General features: G+C 39.4%; 2 protein-coding genes across 6 annotated transcripts in view; both read left to right on the plus strand.

The window, feature by feature from the left end:
• Positions 1–1,442: 1,442 nt before the first annotated feature.
• hdgfl2 (HDGF like 2) lies at positions 1,443–10,468 on the plus strand. The gene is made up of 16 exons (XM_030131896.1): positions 1,443–1,693; positions 2,182–2,258; positions 2,873–3,014; positions 3,289–3,477; positions 3,777–3,899; positions 4,874–4,942; positions 5,057–5,237; positions 5,323–5,407; positions 6,221–6,518; positions 6,627–6,760; positions 6,866–6,933; positions 7,695–7,765; positions 7,877–7,978; positions 8,098–8,251; positions 8,336–8,453; positions 9,291–10,468. The coding sequence occupies exons 1-16, from the start codon at positions 1,622–1,624 to the stop codon at positions 9,388–9,390; spliced, it is 1,983 nt and encodes a 660-aa protein (XP_029987756.1). The 5' UTR covers positions 1,443–1,621; the 3' UTR covers positions 9,391–10,468.
• Positions 10,469–10,819: 351 nt separating this feature from the next.
• The window catches only part of ap3d1 (adaptor related protein complex 3 subunit delta 1), a 41,305-nt gene continuing 33,698 nt past the window's right edge, over positions 10,820–18,426 (plus strand). For all 5 annotated transcript variants that reach the window (XM_030131891.1, XM_030131895.1, XM_030131893.1 and 2 more), the window contains exons 1-3: positions 10,820–11,145; positions 14,236–14,331; positions 15,962–16,042. In XM_030131891.1, the coding sequence (XP_029987751.1) occupies positions 11,050–11,145; positions 14,236–14,331; positions 15,962–16,042 (273 nt within the window). In that variant the 5' untranslated portion in view covers positions 10,820–11,049. The remainder of the gene's footprint in view (positions 11,146–14,235; positions 14,332–15,961; positions 16,043–18,426) is intronic.

Below are 18,426 nucleotides of genomic sequence, written 5' to 3' on the forward strand. Positions count from 1 at the left end.
AACATGATTCCCAAAAATTGCTAAAGTTGGATTTGTTGCTGTTGTCAACAAGTGTTTTGGTGTTCTTGTGTAAGAGTTTAACTTCAAATCATATTTTACTGCATTTCTAATGGTCTTGTTGTCTACTTCAAGTTCAATTGCCATTTTTCTCATGGATTTGGTTGGATCCTTTAGGATTTTGGATTTGAGAGCTTTAATAAAAGCTTTGGTATGTTTTTTGTTGCTTCCTCCACTTCCAGACTTTCTCGTAATAGTTTTGCTCATAGTCATTCTCTTCTTTACATTATAAACAGTCTTTATGGACACTCCAACTATTTTTGAAATCTCCTTTGGTGTGACGAGTGCATTCAGCAAATCACACACTCTTTGACGTTTGCTTTCCTGATTACTCATATGGGCAAAAGTTTCTGAAAAGGTATGGATAATAGTGTTAGGTATGATTATGACATCAATGAATGTTTGGTTCCAAAACAATTGACGTAGTGCCTGCTGAGAAAAAACAACTAAATGTTCATTGTAAATTTTGCTTCCCTACCCTGTACATACATGCATACATACATACATACATACATACATACACATGTGAATCTGGTCTATTGTGTGATAGTAACAACAATTAGAGTATGGATTTACAGGGTATATTTTACATGAATAAAACATTTACGTAACAGCAACTTAATAATATGTTCCATATAAGTATATAAAACCCTATGGATGTGTGAACTTCATTCATGTGAAACTAAATTTATACCATACTACTGCTCCACTATAAGTAAAAGTTCAAAACCTAAGTGAAAGTATGTAATATTACCTGAAAAGTGTACTTCAAGTAGAAAAAGTCAAAGTAGTCATCATGTGGTAAAATGATCTTTGTCAATGTTTTATTACAATGTAGGATGTTTTTGGATTCATATTAATGCTGTATCAATATGTTGGCTGATTTTTACTACTGTAAACAATTAAACTTTTGTTTATTCAAATACTTAACATACAGATGGGCAGTTCAATCCACAGCAATCCATCACACATCACAAAAAAGTAAACTTTTTATGAGCTCACAAAAAAAGGTCTGTTTCCAGTTTTGTGACAATGTCTCATGATCTAATAGGGATTTTACAGAGCAAATAGACAGACAGACAGACCGGTAGGTAGGTAGATAGCTAGCTAGCTAGCTAGCTAGCTAGCTAGATAGATAGATAGATAGATAGACACTTTATCAAATTCTGGAAATTCAACATCTGAGCCCACTTTAATCCTTCCATTTTTCACATTGAAAATGAAGTCAAAGTGAAATTTTAAAAAGTCACATTTTTGCCTTTAAGATGTTGTGGAGTAGAAGGACAAAATTCCATGACATACAGTCACTGAAATTCGATACAAATGTCGTTTATTTTGAAAAGCGTTCAGGATTTATCCGGAAGTGGCGCGTGCGTTGCGGTCAATTTGACGCTGCCTCCTCCTCTCGCGGTAACGTTAGTATCGGTTAGTGTACTGTTAGCTTACAAGCTAACCCCATCGTTTCCAGGTTTCGTGTCGACCTGAAAACTGCAGACGAAGAGAGACACAGAACGGCTACGCAGCTGAATACTTTTCAAATTCGAGCTGCAAGACAAGCACGAGAATGCCACACAACTTCCAGCCCGGAGACCTGGTCTTCGCTAAAATGAAGGGGTACCCCCACTGGCCAGCCAGGGTAAGCAAGTAACGTTAACAGCAGCCGGAGGGGCGGAGGAGGGGTGGGTAGCTCTGCATGGGACGCTGGAGAAGCTTCTCTGTGTATCCTCGCCCCTGTCTAAGAAGAATATGTTCCACACGTATACGTAATATGATTTTATTGCGGGTCTGACTGGCTCCTTCATAGGCCTACAGTCAGTGTACGAGCAAACATAATTTGCATGAGGTGATGTTGGCCTAACGTAATCTGCATGGAGACGTACAGCAGCGGAGCTAACAGTTTATGTTGGAAATGACGTTGGAATTATCACCATATTTTCCAGAAAAAGACCCACTTTACTTGTTATAAATCCTGCATATTTTTTTTTACGTTTAAGTCATGCATCTGGATTCAAATCCTTCATTTTCAACCTTAACCCAGTTAAATACAGTAACATACTGTGTAGGCTCCATCTTGTGGGATGTTTTCAGTTGATGTTTTCTTACTTGTATTGTCCCTGTTTGCAGATTGAAGATGTGGCTGATGGGGCAGTGAAACCACCTCCCAATAAAATCCCCATTTTCTTTTTTGGAACACATGAAACGTGAGTACAGCACTATAGAATCTATAACTTTACTCAAGAGTATTTATGTGCATGTGCTTACCTTAATTGACTGCTCTTAGCTTTATTATTGATGTAAAAGTAGAACTCAGATCACAGTATTGACTGAATATTATTGACTGCTGTATGGTTCCTGCTGTGCAGTGATTTTAGGCATTGGTAAATTGTGCCACTTTTAAATTTAGGGTTTGAGTCATCTGTTTATCAGGATGATTGAGATCTTTGAGAGCAAATGGAAATTCAAATAACTACTTTTATTTTGCCTCAAATCACTGCTTGCCAGCTTCTGTTTCAGAGGTTTATACTTTTCTGAAAGGTCTGCCGTTAACCAGTTACTTGTATCAGTTTGAGCATACAGTATGTTTTTGGGAGAGAGGTGTTTGTATTTTTGATATCACCATCAGACACCATCTGTTTGACAAGATGGCATTTGCATTATGATAATCCATCACTAGATGGCATAGTCTGCTCTCTGAAGGTTGCAAGTTAAGCAGCAATTCAGTGTAGGCTAGATCTTTGAAAATCTATTTCATTTCATCATTATGTTAAAACTATGTTTGTTTTGACTTGATACTACCATCATTTTTTTTCCACAGTGCATTCCTTGCTCCAAAGGACCTATTTGCTTATGAGAAATACAGAGAACGCTATGGGAAGCCCAACAAGAGGAAGGGATTCAATGAAGGTTTATGGGAGATTCAAAACAATCCACATGCCTCCTATAGTGCCCCACCTGTGGTAAGTAATGCAGCAAAAATCCTAAATTAATGAAACTGTATATTATGAGCATGTAAGATGCTGATATAGGCGTTATTTTCTTCCTACAGCCTAGGCTTAATCTCTCCTAGTTTCCCTTTACTTTACTCAAATGTTTTTTTTTCTTTGTCAAACAAGGAGAGGGGAAACTAACATCACAATAAGTTACCAATTAATTGGATTTAAAATTTTTGTCACAGACATTTAATTTCTCTAAGAAAATGTTATTAATCTTCTCATCACGGTTTGTCTGCAGCCAGCCAGCTCATCAGACAGTGAGGGAAACAATGCAGGGGGAGGAAGTGAGGAGGATGAGGAGGAGGATGAAGAAGTCTCAGTGCCTCGGAAAGCTGACTCGGGGAGTGAGGTTGACTCTGACTCGGGAAGTGAAGACCAAGGCAGGGGAGGAGGAGGAGGAGTGAAACGGAAGCCCCCAGCACCTAAGGTAATAATTTATGCTTTAAATCATCCATGCAAATAAGTTACTGCCAGATATTCTTAAAAGGAACTGCTGCATAATTATATGTCCTTATCATAAATAAAGTCAATAAAAAACTGCAGTGCTGGACACATTTCATAGCACAAGGCTCTCTGGGCACAACATTGGTTGTATTATTATATGTGTTGTATGTACGACTTCTCAAGTTTTTATATGGTAAGATGAAATGTGACTGCAAGCAGCTGTGGTTATACAGTTAATACAGTTATTTAAATCTAATCATGTGGTTTTATTTCATTTTCCAGAGGCCTCCTCCACCCAAAAAGGCCAGAGGTTCGTCTAGTGATCGAGACGAAGAGGAGAGTGGATCCCCTTCTGAATCGGAGCCCACCCCGTCAGAGTCTGACTCGGGCAAAAACAGTGACCAGGTTAATGCACAGAATCACGTCATGGTGTTATTTTGGGGTTGTTGGGACCAAGGCTGGCACGGAAAAGGAATTTTAGTCAAAGAATAATTATTGCACAAATTATTGCACTAAATGATTTGTGCACATGCAGTTCATCTTATTAAGAAGAACCACTTACATGCACTGAACAAACACTGCATTTCTTTTTGCCTTGTTGGTCCTGTAAATAAAAATTACGCTGGACAGGTCTGACATAAATAACTGAAAGTTTATATGCTTCATAGGTTGTTTTTTTTTTTAGCGTCACTGGGGAAAAACTCTGTAATTGTCTCAACATTTTGTACTTCAAGTGGTGTAGGAGGACAGGCTGTGGAAAATCTACCTCATGACACAGATTTTTGCTAATTGTAAGGGTTTTCATACAGGTATTCTGGTTAAATAAAGCAATATTTCCTGACTGCTTATCAGATTCTATCAAATGCAGCTAGGATGTGATTGCACTAATCCACACCATCTTGACACAAAAGCGTGGGGAAGTGTCTTAACTTTCCATACCAGCATTGAAACAATGGCAGGTCATCTATTTTTATATTTAGTCTTCTGTTGTGGACTAAGAGGAGATGGCTGCAGAAGGAAATTGTGCATTTTCAAATTGTGTGTTTTTTCTTTTTTCCCCCTGATATCGGCTCCTGCAGCTTTAAGCATACAGAGCCCATAACTAAAGAGTAAATAATAGTGATGATGAACTTTACCAGCAGTAGCTTCAACACCTCAAAATGAAAGAGGTGCAACAAAATGACCTCATGAAAATAGTGCTAGTCAAACCTCAAAGAATGAAAATTGGGATGGAAATAAGACTTTTCTATCTATTTAATTTATACATGTTAATGGAGACAATTTCTATGATAATATAAAGATAATCCTCTTTTAATAATTGCGACAGGTCTAGTAGGCATTGATTTTAATGTCTAATGTAGGTTTGCTGTCCCAAACAGGATTTTACTCCCGAGAAGAAATCTGGTGGACGAGGTGGAAAGAAGGCAGGAGGAAGAGGGAAGAAAAAGGTGAGTCACTTTTCTTTGTCCAGACAGTTACATTTTTATTTTACTTTTTTCATTACCATTTCAGATATCCTCCTTCATGTTTATCTCATTACTCCTTTTTCTCTGACGTCGCAGAAGGCTTCATCAGACTCGGATTCAGAGTCAGGATCAGGGTCAGAAAAGAAAGTGGTGGACAGCGACTCAGAGGATGAAAAACCTCGACCGGCTCTGTCTGGCTCTGAATCCCAGTCTGGCTCAAAGTCTGAATCGGACTCAGATCCACCTCCGCGTAAAGGACCACAGGCACGAAAGAAAGGTGCAAAGTCAATTGTTTCTACATTACTTAAAAGCTTGTAGTAGATTGTTACTAAAGAGAAGTTTTTTTTCCCCCTCATTTGCAGAGAAACCTGCTCCAAAGCCCCGTGCACGGAAGCCAAAACCTGCCCCAGCAAAACGAGCCCCTTCTTCGTCTTCTGACAGTGACAGGTCTGGCTGCTCTCAAGCTTCTTCTCTTGGTCTTGGTTCTTTCTATGCACTGTCAATGGGCGTTTCTCAATATCAAGTTTACTGAATGCAGACTTGCGAACTTGTGAGTATGGTCTTAGTAAAGCTAGCCCCAGAGAACGGATTTCCTAAGAATACAGGTGTCTCTGTATTCGGAACGGTTGGTGCTTGTGAACTTTCCCACCTGGCTCTGCTGTATTTCTGCCGTCGGCTCCCTAATGTATTCCCACAATCCACCATATTATGTCACTCGATTTGATTTCAGTACATTTGTACTACTATTTACATGTTATCTATATTTTCATATATTTTGTATTCTCTTCAAAAATGGATAAACAAATTTCGTTGAATCCCATATCATGGTAATAAAGATGTATTTTCTCACTATTGCGCATGTTCCAACATTGTATCACATCATCTGGTGACAGTCATCTACTCAATAAAACATTTCTGAGGTAAGTTGTCACAGAAGCCACCGTTGTCTTCGAGAGCAGCATGAAATGCATCTGGGGATAATTGCCAACCAAGTCCACATGAGTCACCAACCAGTGCAACCTTGGTTTAAGCTAGAAGACAAGAACAACATCCGGGCATTCCATCCGATCTTGGTTTGTGCGAACTTTTAAATGGAACAGTACTTAGGTCGCGACTGATCATATTTCACGAGATCACGAGAACAGAAGAACAGACAAGAACATGTATTGAGAAATGGCCAGTGCTTAGACAAATACAACTGCTGATGAACATGTCAGCTTGATGTGAAACTCATGTGTTGTCTGTTTATTTTTTCCACAGTGACAGTGAACCCGACCGCATCAGTGAATGGAAGAAAAGAGATGAAGAGCGCAGACGAGAGCTGGAGGAGCGCAGGAAAAAGGAGGAGGCAGAGGAGCTCCGGCGACTGCGAGAGAGGGAGAAGGAGGAAGAGGAGAAGAAGAAAAAGGACAAAGATAAGGCTAAAAAAGGGAGCGACAGTAACAGCAGCAGTAGCTCAGATGAGGGTGTCGATGATCACCCACTGAAGAAATCCAAGAAGCCTCCTCCACCCCCAATCCCTGCCCCCTCCGATTCCGATTCTCCCTCACCAGCTGAGGTACAGTCACTCGATGAACAAGTTAATTAGTTTTTCATTTAACTGAAATCACAATAACATCTTGTAGTTGTATTGGCATGATTAACCTGTGTTCTTTTTTAATAAAAGATTAAGAAATCACCGAAGAAACTAGACAACCAGAAGAAAGCAAGAATAAAGAAAGAGAAGGAGAGAAAGGAACGAAAGGAGAAAGAGCTAAAAGAGAAGAAAGTCAAACGGTCAGAAGAGAAGAGCAGACCAAGGTGAGTACACAGTGGTGAACAGAAGTCTATAATGTGCAAACCTCATTAGAGGAACCTCATGAAACATTCATGTACACAGATCACAGCGTTTGTTCTCTCTTTCAGGTCTAAGCCTGAAAAACCTAAACGCAAACCAGAGAGGCCCCCAGAGAAGAAAGTGGAAAAGAAAAAGGGTCAGTGTCAAGCAAGGCTTCATAAGCCATGTTCTACTTCACTGTGGCCGATCATTCACATAAACTGAAAACGTGTAACGGAACGCACAGAAATGAGAGGTTCTGAGTTAAATAGGTGTGAGTGTGTTATTTAGTACTGCATACTAGGGCTGTGCCATCCACATCAGTGAGTGTATCAGATTGTTGGAATGTCAATGATTGGAAACATTAAAATAAAAATATATATAAGGCAGCTATGACACAATTAGATGTAACACAATGCTCTTCGATACAATAGATTTATTTTAGTAAAGTGTTGAGTCTCTATTACTGAAGCTTAGTGTCTTGTTTGTGTTTTGTCATGTTGAATTCTAAAAACAAACTACTTCCCCCAAAAAATTCCTGGTAACAAACAGTTTACAACCAGGTCTGTACCTCACCTTAAACCACTTCTCCTGTCCTTCTGTTTCCAGTTGCATATTTATAACACACCTCACCTTCAGTTGAAAGAACTGTGATCAGTCGAACGTTAAATATAAAATAACTGCTCACAAATTATTGTTCCCTTTTTCTAAATAATAGTCATATGGCCTCTGCTAATAATTCTGTATAAAGAATTAGTCTTTTACCAGTGCAAAGATGCTTCTCTGTTTCATCCCAATTAGAATCTGATCTACACTTTTTTAGTTCAAACACTCTCATCGAGATCTTTTTTTTCCCTGTTCAGTCATTCTTGCCATCCTTTGTGCACACTGACTGTTAATCACTGTGTTTCAATGCAGAGCCATCACCAGAGGAAAGGCTACAGAAACTCCACACAGATATAAAGTTTGCACTCAAAGTGGACAACCCTGTAAGTGTTGGCTATAACAAAATTCCTTTTTGGTTTAATGCAGTTTGTAGTTAATTTGGTATTTTCACAACAACATACAACAAGAACTGTAATGCTTTGTGTGTTTTCCAGGACATAGATCGGTGTTTACAAGCTTTGGAGGAGCTTGAGGCTGTTCCTGTCACCAGCCAGATCCTCCATAAGAATGCTGAAGTCATTGCCACGCTAAAAAAAGTCTGTTTACTACTCTTTTTGTTTTTGTGTGTACGCATGTATCCTGAATGCTGCTGTTATAAAGATGGGTCATCTCGTACATAATTTAAATATGTATGTGAACTTTTGTTTTCCTCTAGATACGGCGATACAAAGCCAGCACCGCAGTGATGGAAAAAGCTAGCGATGTCTACAACAAGTTAAAACTTCGATTTGTGGGCAAAGCTGAAGTGGCAGCTAAACCGAAAACGGAGAACAAGGAACCTGAAGAAAATGAGCAAATGCAAAACACAGGTAACATTCAGGCAAAAATAGTAAACAAGTGATTAAATAGCTAAATGAATTGCAAAAATGAAAGAAACTTTGCCTTTTCTTTAGATTCCACTCCAGTGAATGGAGAATCAGAACAGAAAAAAGAGGAAGCTGAGGCAGAGGAACAGCCAAAATCACCTGCCCGAGAGGAGAGCAATGACCATCCCACTGCAAGCCCAAACAGGTGACTGTCTATTTGAAGGAGTGTGCTTCTGTTCACTGGCTTTGTCCTGCTATCAGTGGACGTACAACTCACACAGTAACAAAGCAGGTGTATTGAGTCTAGGGCTATTTTATATTATGATAGATACCATTATCGTGATATAGATTTTTTTTTTTTTTTTTTTTTTTTTTTCCTTTTGGAATTGGGGTAATTTTGTTAACATTGTCACCTGAATGTCTGCTTAATGTTTTTGTTCTTATACTTATTTTGATGCTGTATAAACATTTATCATGAAAAAATCTTTTGAATATTGTACATCTAGATTTGTCAAATGTTCAAATGCATAGCAAATATTTGTCATATTCTGTCCATTAAATCCATAATATGCCATAGTCTGTATTATTAAATACTGGAGACAACAAATAACCGCAATTTATGACATTCTCTTCTAGTGTAATAATTCAGTTTAATAACAATTCAGACTGCACTCAGTTTATTTTCATTAAATCCAGTTCAATGTGTTTTTCCATCTTTTTTTTCACGTCTCTTAATTTTGTCTCGTGTCATTTTCTTCTTGGTGTGTCTTATTATGTCTTTATCGCATTGTCTTTTAAGCTACGACAAAATAATTGGACATCTATTGAGATAATTATCAATGCTGACCATATTGCCTATCCCTGATTGATACAGAAAAAGTTATGACACATTTTGGGATAGTAAGATGAACTTTAGTTAGATATTTAGAGGAGTTGCCATATGTCTTCATGAATGTGATAATTGGACCCATAGGACAAAATTTATTAAAAACAAAAATAAGAAAAAGCAGGATTTGTGACTGATTCTGTGTCTTCTCTGTAGACGGAGCCCACACAGCCCTGCTGAACAACAGACACATACACATGAAGACGCAGACCACTCCATTTCTGCAGAGACTGAACCACCTGCTGTAGAAAGCTGAGAGACCTTTTAACCACCACTCAAGTGGACCAAGTGCTAAAAGATGGTGGCCTCTTTATTTGACGTCATACAGTGCTTCTGGCCCTTCAGCATCACTACACACACCCAGCATTTCTTCCAGTTAATCTGTTACGCCAGTGTTGACGTTTTGGATATTTTGTACCCTGATGATTTTAAACCAGAGGGGCCCTGTTGTTCAAGCTGTTTTGGTCTCTTATTTAACACAGTGAAAAAGGAAAGCTTCATAGTGTGATAGTTTATGGCCCCGTGCGATCCCTTTTGTTTCTGAAATGTACTTTTTCTTTTGTTCTTTTATACTACGCTCGACTTGTCCTGGATCCTCACCCCCTGCTGCTTTGTTCTTTCTACCACATGAACTCTTACTTGGGTCTTTCATACTTTATGTATATTGAATGAATACATTTTTAGCACTTCTAACAGGAAAATTAGGCTGGGGTTAGTATGAGATGAGACTTTAATTATTCTTGTGGGTAAACGGGGTAGAAATGGAGCCATGCTGTTAGCATTTTGCTTTGAAAACTTCAGCCCTTCATCACTTGGCTTCATTTTTATAAAGCCTATAAAACATCACAAAAGCCTCCTTATCTGTATGTATGACATTGTGTGAGTGATAAAATACTATTTGTCAGTCTTTTATGTTTTGTTGTTTTTTTTTTTAATTATCTGGTCTTTATCCAGTTAATTTACTCTGAAATGTAAAGCCATGAACAGAGTCACTTAATTCTGTTTTCCAACTGAGGTCCACCTACTTTTTTTTATAGCTTTGTTTGCAGATATTTGCATCAACAGTTTTGTCTAAAATATTAATTGCTGTGGAGTCACACACCTTTGCACTCATGTCTGCACAGTGTCAGCTTTCAGTAACTTGCATAATAAATGGAAATAACTGTACAGATCAGAAAATGCCCTTAAAGCTATCTCAGATCTCATGTAGCTGCAGCCTATGTTGACATCTTCCTGTCATAAGCATACAACAGGTATTTTTAGTGCTATGTAAATTGATAAAGCATTTCTATCACTTAGTTGAGAATTGAATAAAAATCTCAGCATGGTTTTGACTTGTTTCCTGGTGTCTCTAAATCCTGCTTTACATAAGTTTGTTTTGCTGTACAGTGCTTTTTACAGTATGTAGGTACATGTCTGTAGGCTGTTGGTGCTCAATTGATGGTCATTTTTTGCAACACTACAATGATACCCTGAATGGCATTTTGAAGGGTTAGCATATAAAATCTATGAATAATTCTAGCATGTACTGGTAGACTTGCATTGTTAAAGTTTGAAACAGATGGAGTTTCTACTTTCAGACTGGGAGTATCATGCAGTGTCCTTACTAGTCCGTAATGTAGGGGACTAGACCTTTAATTCCACAGACTCGCATAATACTCCAGTCAGCTGACTTTAGACGCCATTTTGTCAGCCATTTCCTACACTGATCCATTGCCAGCGTCTCTGCACAGCCCAGGACGCCCCGTTTGGCCTCAGCTTCATCTGCCCGGGATTGGTAAACATCAGCGGACCCTGCACGCACGGTATCCGGGTGGATGAGAGACAGTCAAGCGGGTCGCTCGGCACCCACTAGACCCACTCCGCAAGGCGCTTGGCCCCGCTGGACAGACCGCGGTTCAAGTCACAGACAGCCATGGCTTTGAAGATTGTCAAAGGGAGCATCGATCGGATGTTCGATAAAAATCTTCAGGATTTAGTACGTGGCATTAGGAATCACAAGGAAGATGAGGTAAAAACAACGCCGGACAAATGTTACCACACGGAACATTTACAAGTCCACATTCATTGACGGTTTTTAATCAGTCTTTAATGCATGCACCGTTATCGTTGACTAGCTAGCTTGCGTTACGAGCTAAAGCTAGGTAAATTAACGTTAGTTTGACTGGCCAGCTAACGTTCACGCTCAGTCATTTCAGCCGCTAGCCAAAATATGGATGCTAACATGCTAATTGACAGTTTAAGGAGTGCACGTTAGCACTAACTGGGAATATAGACTGCTTAGATGGAGGTTTGATGAAGGAAGAGTTGTGTTACTGACGGCTAAACCTAGCTGACATAGTGACAGCCAATTAGAGGAAGCAGGTAATTAAATCATCAGTTTACAAGCAAACACTCATCACTTAACTCGACTAGACTAAGCTATGGCAAACAATGCTACAAAATGACAACTAGAGTTAACTTTTACTAATGCTAGTTTAGTTACAAGGAGGAGAAATTGTATGGGCTGCCCAGTTTTTCCTAGAGGTCTCCAACAATTTGAGATCATAACACCAGAGTGAGATTCATAGATACTCGGTGTGGGAAGCTGTTAGGTCTGGGTCACCGTGAGCGTGAGAAACCTTGCATGGTTTCGGTTGGTGTTAAACGGGGTTTTAGTGCCTACTGCCGAGCTGAGGCGACAGAAATGAAGCTGCCACCATCACTGATTGAGAGTGATGTCATCCCAGTCACAGCCACAGAGATATGAGAGACATGACAAGCTCATCACAGTGTTAAGACCTGAGTGGGAGTGGGGTGGGATGGGCCATTAGAGGGCACTGTTTGGGACAGCCACGTCTCCATCTCTCTCTCCTTCTCTTTCTCTCTCTGTCTCTATCTATCATCAGCCTGCCTGGTCCTCTCAGGAATTCAGCAGGTTGTGGGAACAAAGCAGGATCCATAAGTTACCATATGCACCTGTCTAAAGCTGTGGCTCAGGTGTGGAATTCAGACAGGGAGTGTTTAGACCCAAGGGCGGCTTCCAGATGTGATTTCTCTTTTGATCTGCTTACTTTCTTATTAGGAAAGCAATTTTAAAGCAAAACCTAACCCAGTTGTCCTAATCAGCTCGACACTCAGTTTTCTATATATTAAAGTGTCAACAGTATGGGCATGAATACTAGTCCTATTTCTAACAGAAATGTCCAGGTTGGCTGCTTTGTAACTGGTTCATCAGTGCTTGATCTTTTGATTCAGTCAGTGAGTCTAAGCTGTTCACCAGCAGTAACCTAACCTGGCCAGCCTAGATAAGGTGGTGGTTGCCCAGCCAACAGCAGACAGTTTGCTGAAATATTGATACACTGTGTGTGTATATGCAGTGTGTGTCTGTTGACTTTTTCCTGGCTAGCCCACAGTTCCACATATACACAGTATTTGTTTTTCATATGTGTGCTGAGTCTTTGCACAGCTCATTCATTCACTTCTCTTCCTCCTACACCTTTGGAACAGCAGACATTGGAATAATGTGTGTGTAGTAGACCAGTAGTGGATTTTTGAGGCCAATATAATAACAATAGTTTAGAAATAGAGGACAAAAATAAATTGTTGATAAATCTTCCCCAGGAAAAACATTTGGAGAGTATGCTAACTATTCAGATATCAGAAAGCTGTTCAAACTTGGTGATAAATCTGGATGGCAGAATATGTAAATTGATGTAATTCATCATAAATCTGGAACTGAGTCTCAAATTAAGCAAATAATTTGTCGTGAATCTTGGTGTATTTTAAAATTTTAGAGCCCTGACTGTCCCTCAGAGTCATTGATTCCTCTAATATTAGCCATTAACCACTAACAGAGCCAAGCTCTGCTGGTACTGACAGTTTATAAGGTGGTGTGGGGTGGTTTTTTTTTTATTTTTATTTTAGATTCATATAAACTTTATTAATCCTTATGGGAAACTCTTGTGTCTCTCAGCTCAAGAAGAAAAGAAAAATAAAATTCAAACAAGTAATCAGCAAATTGTTTTAACATAAAAGAATTTGCCGTGATGAAAGGAGTCACACTAGTTAACTAAACCTTCTCCAGCAACAGTTCATTACTCGCAGAAGTTCTGTCTGTGATGGCCTGCAGACAAATATTTCAGTTACTTGAATTGTTTGTGAATGGAAGGATAGCGTGATGGGTAAGCACTGTGTATGAGTCTACCCACTAGCCACAGTTTCTCTTGCAACAGCAAGACCTCAGTCCCCCCCCCCACCTCCTCCTGTCGCTGTGGTGTCTCATGACTGCACACACATGACTGGCACACTCTCACAATCCACACAGCTATATGTGTATGCATTGGTTTATTTACAAGGTCACTCTTCTTAACAATTCTTCACTAAGTGTTGCATCTAAACCTCCACCAGATTACACTTCTGATCATTGGAAATCTAATTCAGAGGTTGTGAGAGCAGCTGTCTGTGCACCCATTCATTTAGGTTTAGATTTCCAGGAAACACTCATCTGTAAAATGCTGTTGGCCAGAGTAGAGATCTTCAATCCAGGCAGTTGGGGCTTTATTTCCAAATGCACAGGGGAGCTGTAAAATCAGGCTTTACCTGTGGCTCATAAAAATAATTGGTGCAGGCAACTGTGTGATTAAAAGTTATACAGTTTAATCTTTTACTCATGATCTTTGTTCATAATTTATGCTGTGTAAGCACAGACCAACCTGAGCTGTACGAACTAGCGTAGTGTGTTTAATGTGTTCATCAAGGGAGAATGTGACGGATTTATTTTTGATCCTCAACATAGAAAGGGCTCTAAGAGAAGTCATTTTAGGCGACAGTGCAACCTTGGGACTCCACACCTGACATATGTACCTTCTGGCTGATCTCAGGAGCCTATTGACAAGAACACACTGTATTATGTCTAAAATAAAATGACCTGAGGTGTAGCTGTAAAGCATAGGTCCCAGCATCTTGCTTTTATTTTTTGCTGGACAGTAAAAACAAACCAGAGACCAGATTTTTCCAGCTTGCTCCAGGTGCTTGGTAGAAACCTCCCACTCCGGATATCACTCCACCTAATCTGATGTGGTGTCTGCTGTTGTTTGTCCTCTCTCTTGTGTGCCCGCAGGCCAAGTACATCTCCACATGCATCGACGAGATCAAACAAGAGCTCAAGCAGGACAACATCGCCGTCAAAGCCAATGCCGTGTGCAAGCTCACCTACGTAAGAGTTCTCAACACCTTCCACTGGTTTACTGACTCTGTGTCTTGTATCACTGCCACCTGGTACACAGGCACTGATGCAGGCACTGATACTGTAAATGTGTGTGCCTCTCAGGGTAAGACCATCTGTGTTGGTTTGAATGAATAAACACAGATTATCATACTGCTGTGAGGAACAATTCATTGTATCTGTCTTCTATTACCCGGGTAACAACTTAAATATTTTACTTACGATAAAAAAATAATTTCCTTAAATTAACAGAGAATTAAACATGACAGATAAGATTGACTTTTTAATACTTTATAACAGAATTTTACCCTCTTAGTGGGAGACATTAATGACATGTATTCCATAATATGTATAGTGCTGTGGAAACATCTTGTGCCACCAGTAGTTTTTTTTTTTTTTTTTTAATCAAGGTTGTACTGAACACATAGATGCTCTTCTGTCTCTCTATGAAGGTGCAACCAAAAAATTGTTTGTAGATACCATCTGTGAAAGTATACAGCGTGACCGCCACGTGTTTTGTACTCTTTTGTGCAAATAATGTAAAATTTACCTCACTAATCCTGTGATGTAATGCATAACGTTTCATATTGTTTGAGTTACTTTTTGTCATGGAAACGGAGGTTACATTAAATACTGACTTCTGTCTCTTGCAGATGTTTAGTTCTGATTTTTTTTTTAATACCGTGCACATATTTCCTAGTATCATAATGAAGAGACAGAGTATTCCATTTACAACCTTGTAAAAATAGCAAAGCTGGTCCGGCTCACTGAAAGTACTCTACTGGAACAAAGGCAGGAGCAGGATTTGCATTCTCCCTCCTACCTACGTGTGTACATTAGTGCTTTGAAAGTACCCCTTGCTACGTGAAAGAACAAAAACTTCCAAGATGCCTATACATCCTGAAATTGGCATGTTTTTATAAGGATAGGCGTCTATTTATGTGCAGTTTGGAATTAAGTATTTTAACACTATGATACACTTCCTCCTTTGCACGTGTTTGACCAAAACAACAAAGAACTGTGGCAGTATCTTGTGTTCAGCCCCGGCCAAGAACTAGCCAAATTGTGATAACATAATGTTATGATAGGTCTGGATATGCCAGACTGCAACCAATCTAAAGGTGGCCTAAGACTTTGGCACAGTACTGTGCTTACCTTGAATTAAAATAAAAAATACTGACATTTCTGGTTGACTGTGTACTGTATCAGACCTGTATCTTGGTACATTATCCTTGCTATTCAAACAACCTAATGCTAACAATCTATTGTTGGAGCCTGAACTTTCATCAGGGGTAAAAGGAAATGACAGGTTAAAAAGCCAAACCAGTACAAGTTTACAAAACATAAACAGAGCGGTCTGTGCACACTTCATCGAGCTTAGATTAGATTAGTCACAACACAACCAAATAACCACCAGCTGCCACTTATTGAGAGCAGCCTAAAATTTCTGGTTAAATGAAAGCACTTTTTCTATTTTTAGCCTGGGCCTACATTTAGTTTTAGTAGGTTTTTGCATCTGTGCTCACACTAAAAGCTTTTAGCTCTAATCATTCATGTGTACTGCAGGGACATCACACAGCCCCTTGCTTCCTTTTACCAACCATTCATTTCTCTGTTACAGCTTCAGATGCTGGGCTACGACGTTAGCTGGGCAGCTTTCAACATCGTTGAAGTCATGAGTTCCTCCAAGTTCACCTATAAGGTACAACTGGAATATTTTGATAGCTCTAATGAGTTTGGGTCATGTGCTGATTAGTGGATGATGTGTTTGCGAGTGGAACTTTTTCACAGCAAACCTTTTGGGGTGTTTAATGTGGGTAAAGGGCACTTACTGATGGCATTAACAGTGTCACCATACCAGTTAGTGCCCCAGAATGCTAGTTGAGAACCATCACAGGCAAAGCTGAAACTGATGCACCTAAAGGCTCATTCATGTTCGCTTTATGTACGTAAATAGGTACGTTTGTTTCCAGCTTTGACAAGCGTCACTGCCGGCATACATAGATGTCGTGCCGCCCGCAGAAGTGAAAGTGTAGCTTAATGCTCATTTATCTTTTCCCTACCTCCTGAAGCTTCGCAAAATTTTATTTCAGGGGGCAGGACGTGGCGCTGCGCCACAGCAAAACCTTACCAGTAGAAACGCTGCATTGTCAACAGCAACTCACTCTTTGTGCAGGGGCATGGTCTGCTTTGGCAAACTGATTAAGAATGAATGTGATTGGTGGATCGCTGTGCGCAGTGTGTGTCAGGTACCCTTGAAATTAGATGAGAACATGTTGAGTTCATTTTCCTCCAACATCGCAAGACCTGCAATGTGACTATTGCGCACACATACATCGCAGTAACGATGCTCAAGCGATATATATCATGCAGCTCTAGTGAGAATTGTAAATGCAAACCCAAAATTACATACGTCCAGGTCTCTAGGTTTGCTGTGTCAATCACGGGAGTAACTGGAACAGTTTTTAACTCAGCAGTGTGTCCCAGGCATCTTCGATTGGACAGATTTTACAGACAATTTACAAAAACCGTGAACATACTGCTATGGGATTGTTGGTGCTTGTAAGATCAAAATGGTGAATTAGGGCAGGGACACTGGTCGTTATGTCATCTCCTCAATCCTAATGGTTACAACAGAGGAGGTATTACTAATGTAGATACTAATGTTGATATTTAGAAAGGTAGTTGTCATAAATACGTTGGTAGTTTTTCCACTAACTCACACAGCTGCTCTTTGAAAACGTTCTGCCATTTCTGGAAATACTTCTCTTTAAATCTGAACACTGCCTCCACGGGTGCCAGTGGTACTGTTCTGTATTTTCCGTTGAGGTTTGCATCCACAAGCTCCCAGAGGATGGACAGAAATATGGATGTAATGAACACAGAGGATAGACAGATGCTCTGTCCAAATCCATCTGCATCTTTAACATAGAGCATGAAGGTGGATGAAACAGTCTTTAGCAATAGCAAAACATACAGGACAAGTCTGCTGGGAAAAGGGGTCTTTAATCATCTTGGGAACATACGGTTCGGGTGCCTCCCTCATGGTAACTACCCACTGGGAACTCCCCTGAGATGTACATATTTTCAAAGGTCGTTTTCCTTTACATTCACATTAGCAGTAGGATCGCTGAAGTGACATAATAAGCTAGTAGGTGGCAGGCAGTTGGTTTAGGAAAGTCACCTCTATGTGACATACAATAACAAGATGGAGAATGGAGTTGATCTGGGCCTTAGTCAGTGCTAGTTGACATACACATATGTCTGGGCCACGCACTGTGAACATGGGTTGGGCGTATACAACGGAAGTACCCATTTTTAAAAAGGGGATTAAAAAATTACTTTAACCAGCTTTTAAAGAGCTATGATCATCTTTAGTTCTTGCAGTGCTGGCACAAAGAAAAGTGGGTAATTCATACAAAAGTTCCTCTGATCCCAAAGGAGATAAAGTAGGATATTATCACTGTAACACTTCTAATCTCAGGTCGTTTTCATATCTTACAGTAGGGATGGGTTTTAACATTGTATCAATACTGCTCTTATTTACTGCTTATCGATTGGTACTTTAACGGTATTCATATTAGTTCAGTTTTAAGGTTTGGATTGCACTTAAAATTGTGAACGGAATGATTTGCTTTATTTAGTCATTATATATAGCCTAGGCCTATGTAGTTAATATACAGTCAATATGCTAGTGAAGTGCAACAGCATGGTTTTAAACTGATTTCTATCATAGACTCTGATTTTGTTATCCAATCCATTTTTATTTATAAAGCACAAGTTTAAACAAACACAAAGGTTTCCAAAGTGCTGTACAATGAAATAATCACAATTAAAACATAAGAAGATGAAATAGAAAGATAAAAACACGATGAAACATAATAAATTCATAAATAGACATGATAGTAACATGAAACAAATGTCAAAATATTGAGTGAAAGACTATTATCTCTTGCAGTAAATAATTTAAGTATAAAACTGAATGCTGGAGGCTCAGTATTTTGGCAGTGTGGTAGTTTTCCTCCAGTCTAAAGATCTCCCAGTCCTCCTCTTCTGAATCCATGAACAACAGATCAGATGACATTT

This window comes from Sphaeramia orbicularis, chromosome 4 (assembly GCF_902148855.1).
Source record: "Sphaeramia orbicularis chromosome 4, fSphaOr1.1, whole genome shotgun sequence".
NCBI classification, from domain to species: domain Eukaryota; kingdom Metazoa; phylum Chordata; class Actinopteri; order Kurtiformes; family Apogonidae; genus Sphaeramia; species Sphaeramia orbicularis.

Bases quoted from the DNA above. Each gene is read 5' to 3' on its own strand.
- hdgfl2 (XM_030131896.1), top strand. From the start codon at position 1,622: ATGCCACACAACTTCCAGCCCGGAGACCTGGTCTTCGCTAAAATGAAG. The intron at 5,408-6,220 runs GTCTGGCTGCTC...TTTTTTCCACAG, and splicing joins TCGTCTTCTGACAGTGACAG to TGACAGTGAACCCGACCGCA. The intron at 6,761-6,865 runs GTGAGTACACAG...TCTCTCTTTCAG, and splicing joins GAAGAGAAGAGCAGACCAAG to GTCTAAGCCTGAAAAACCTA.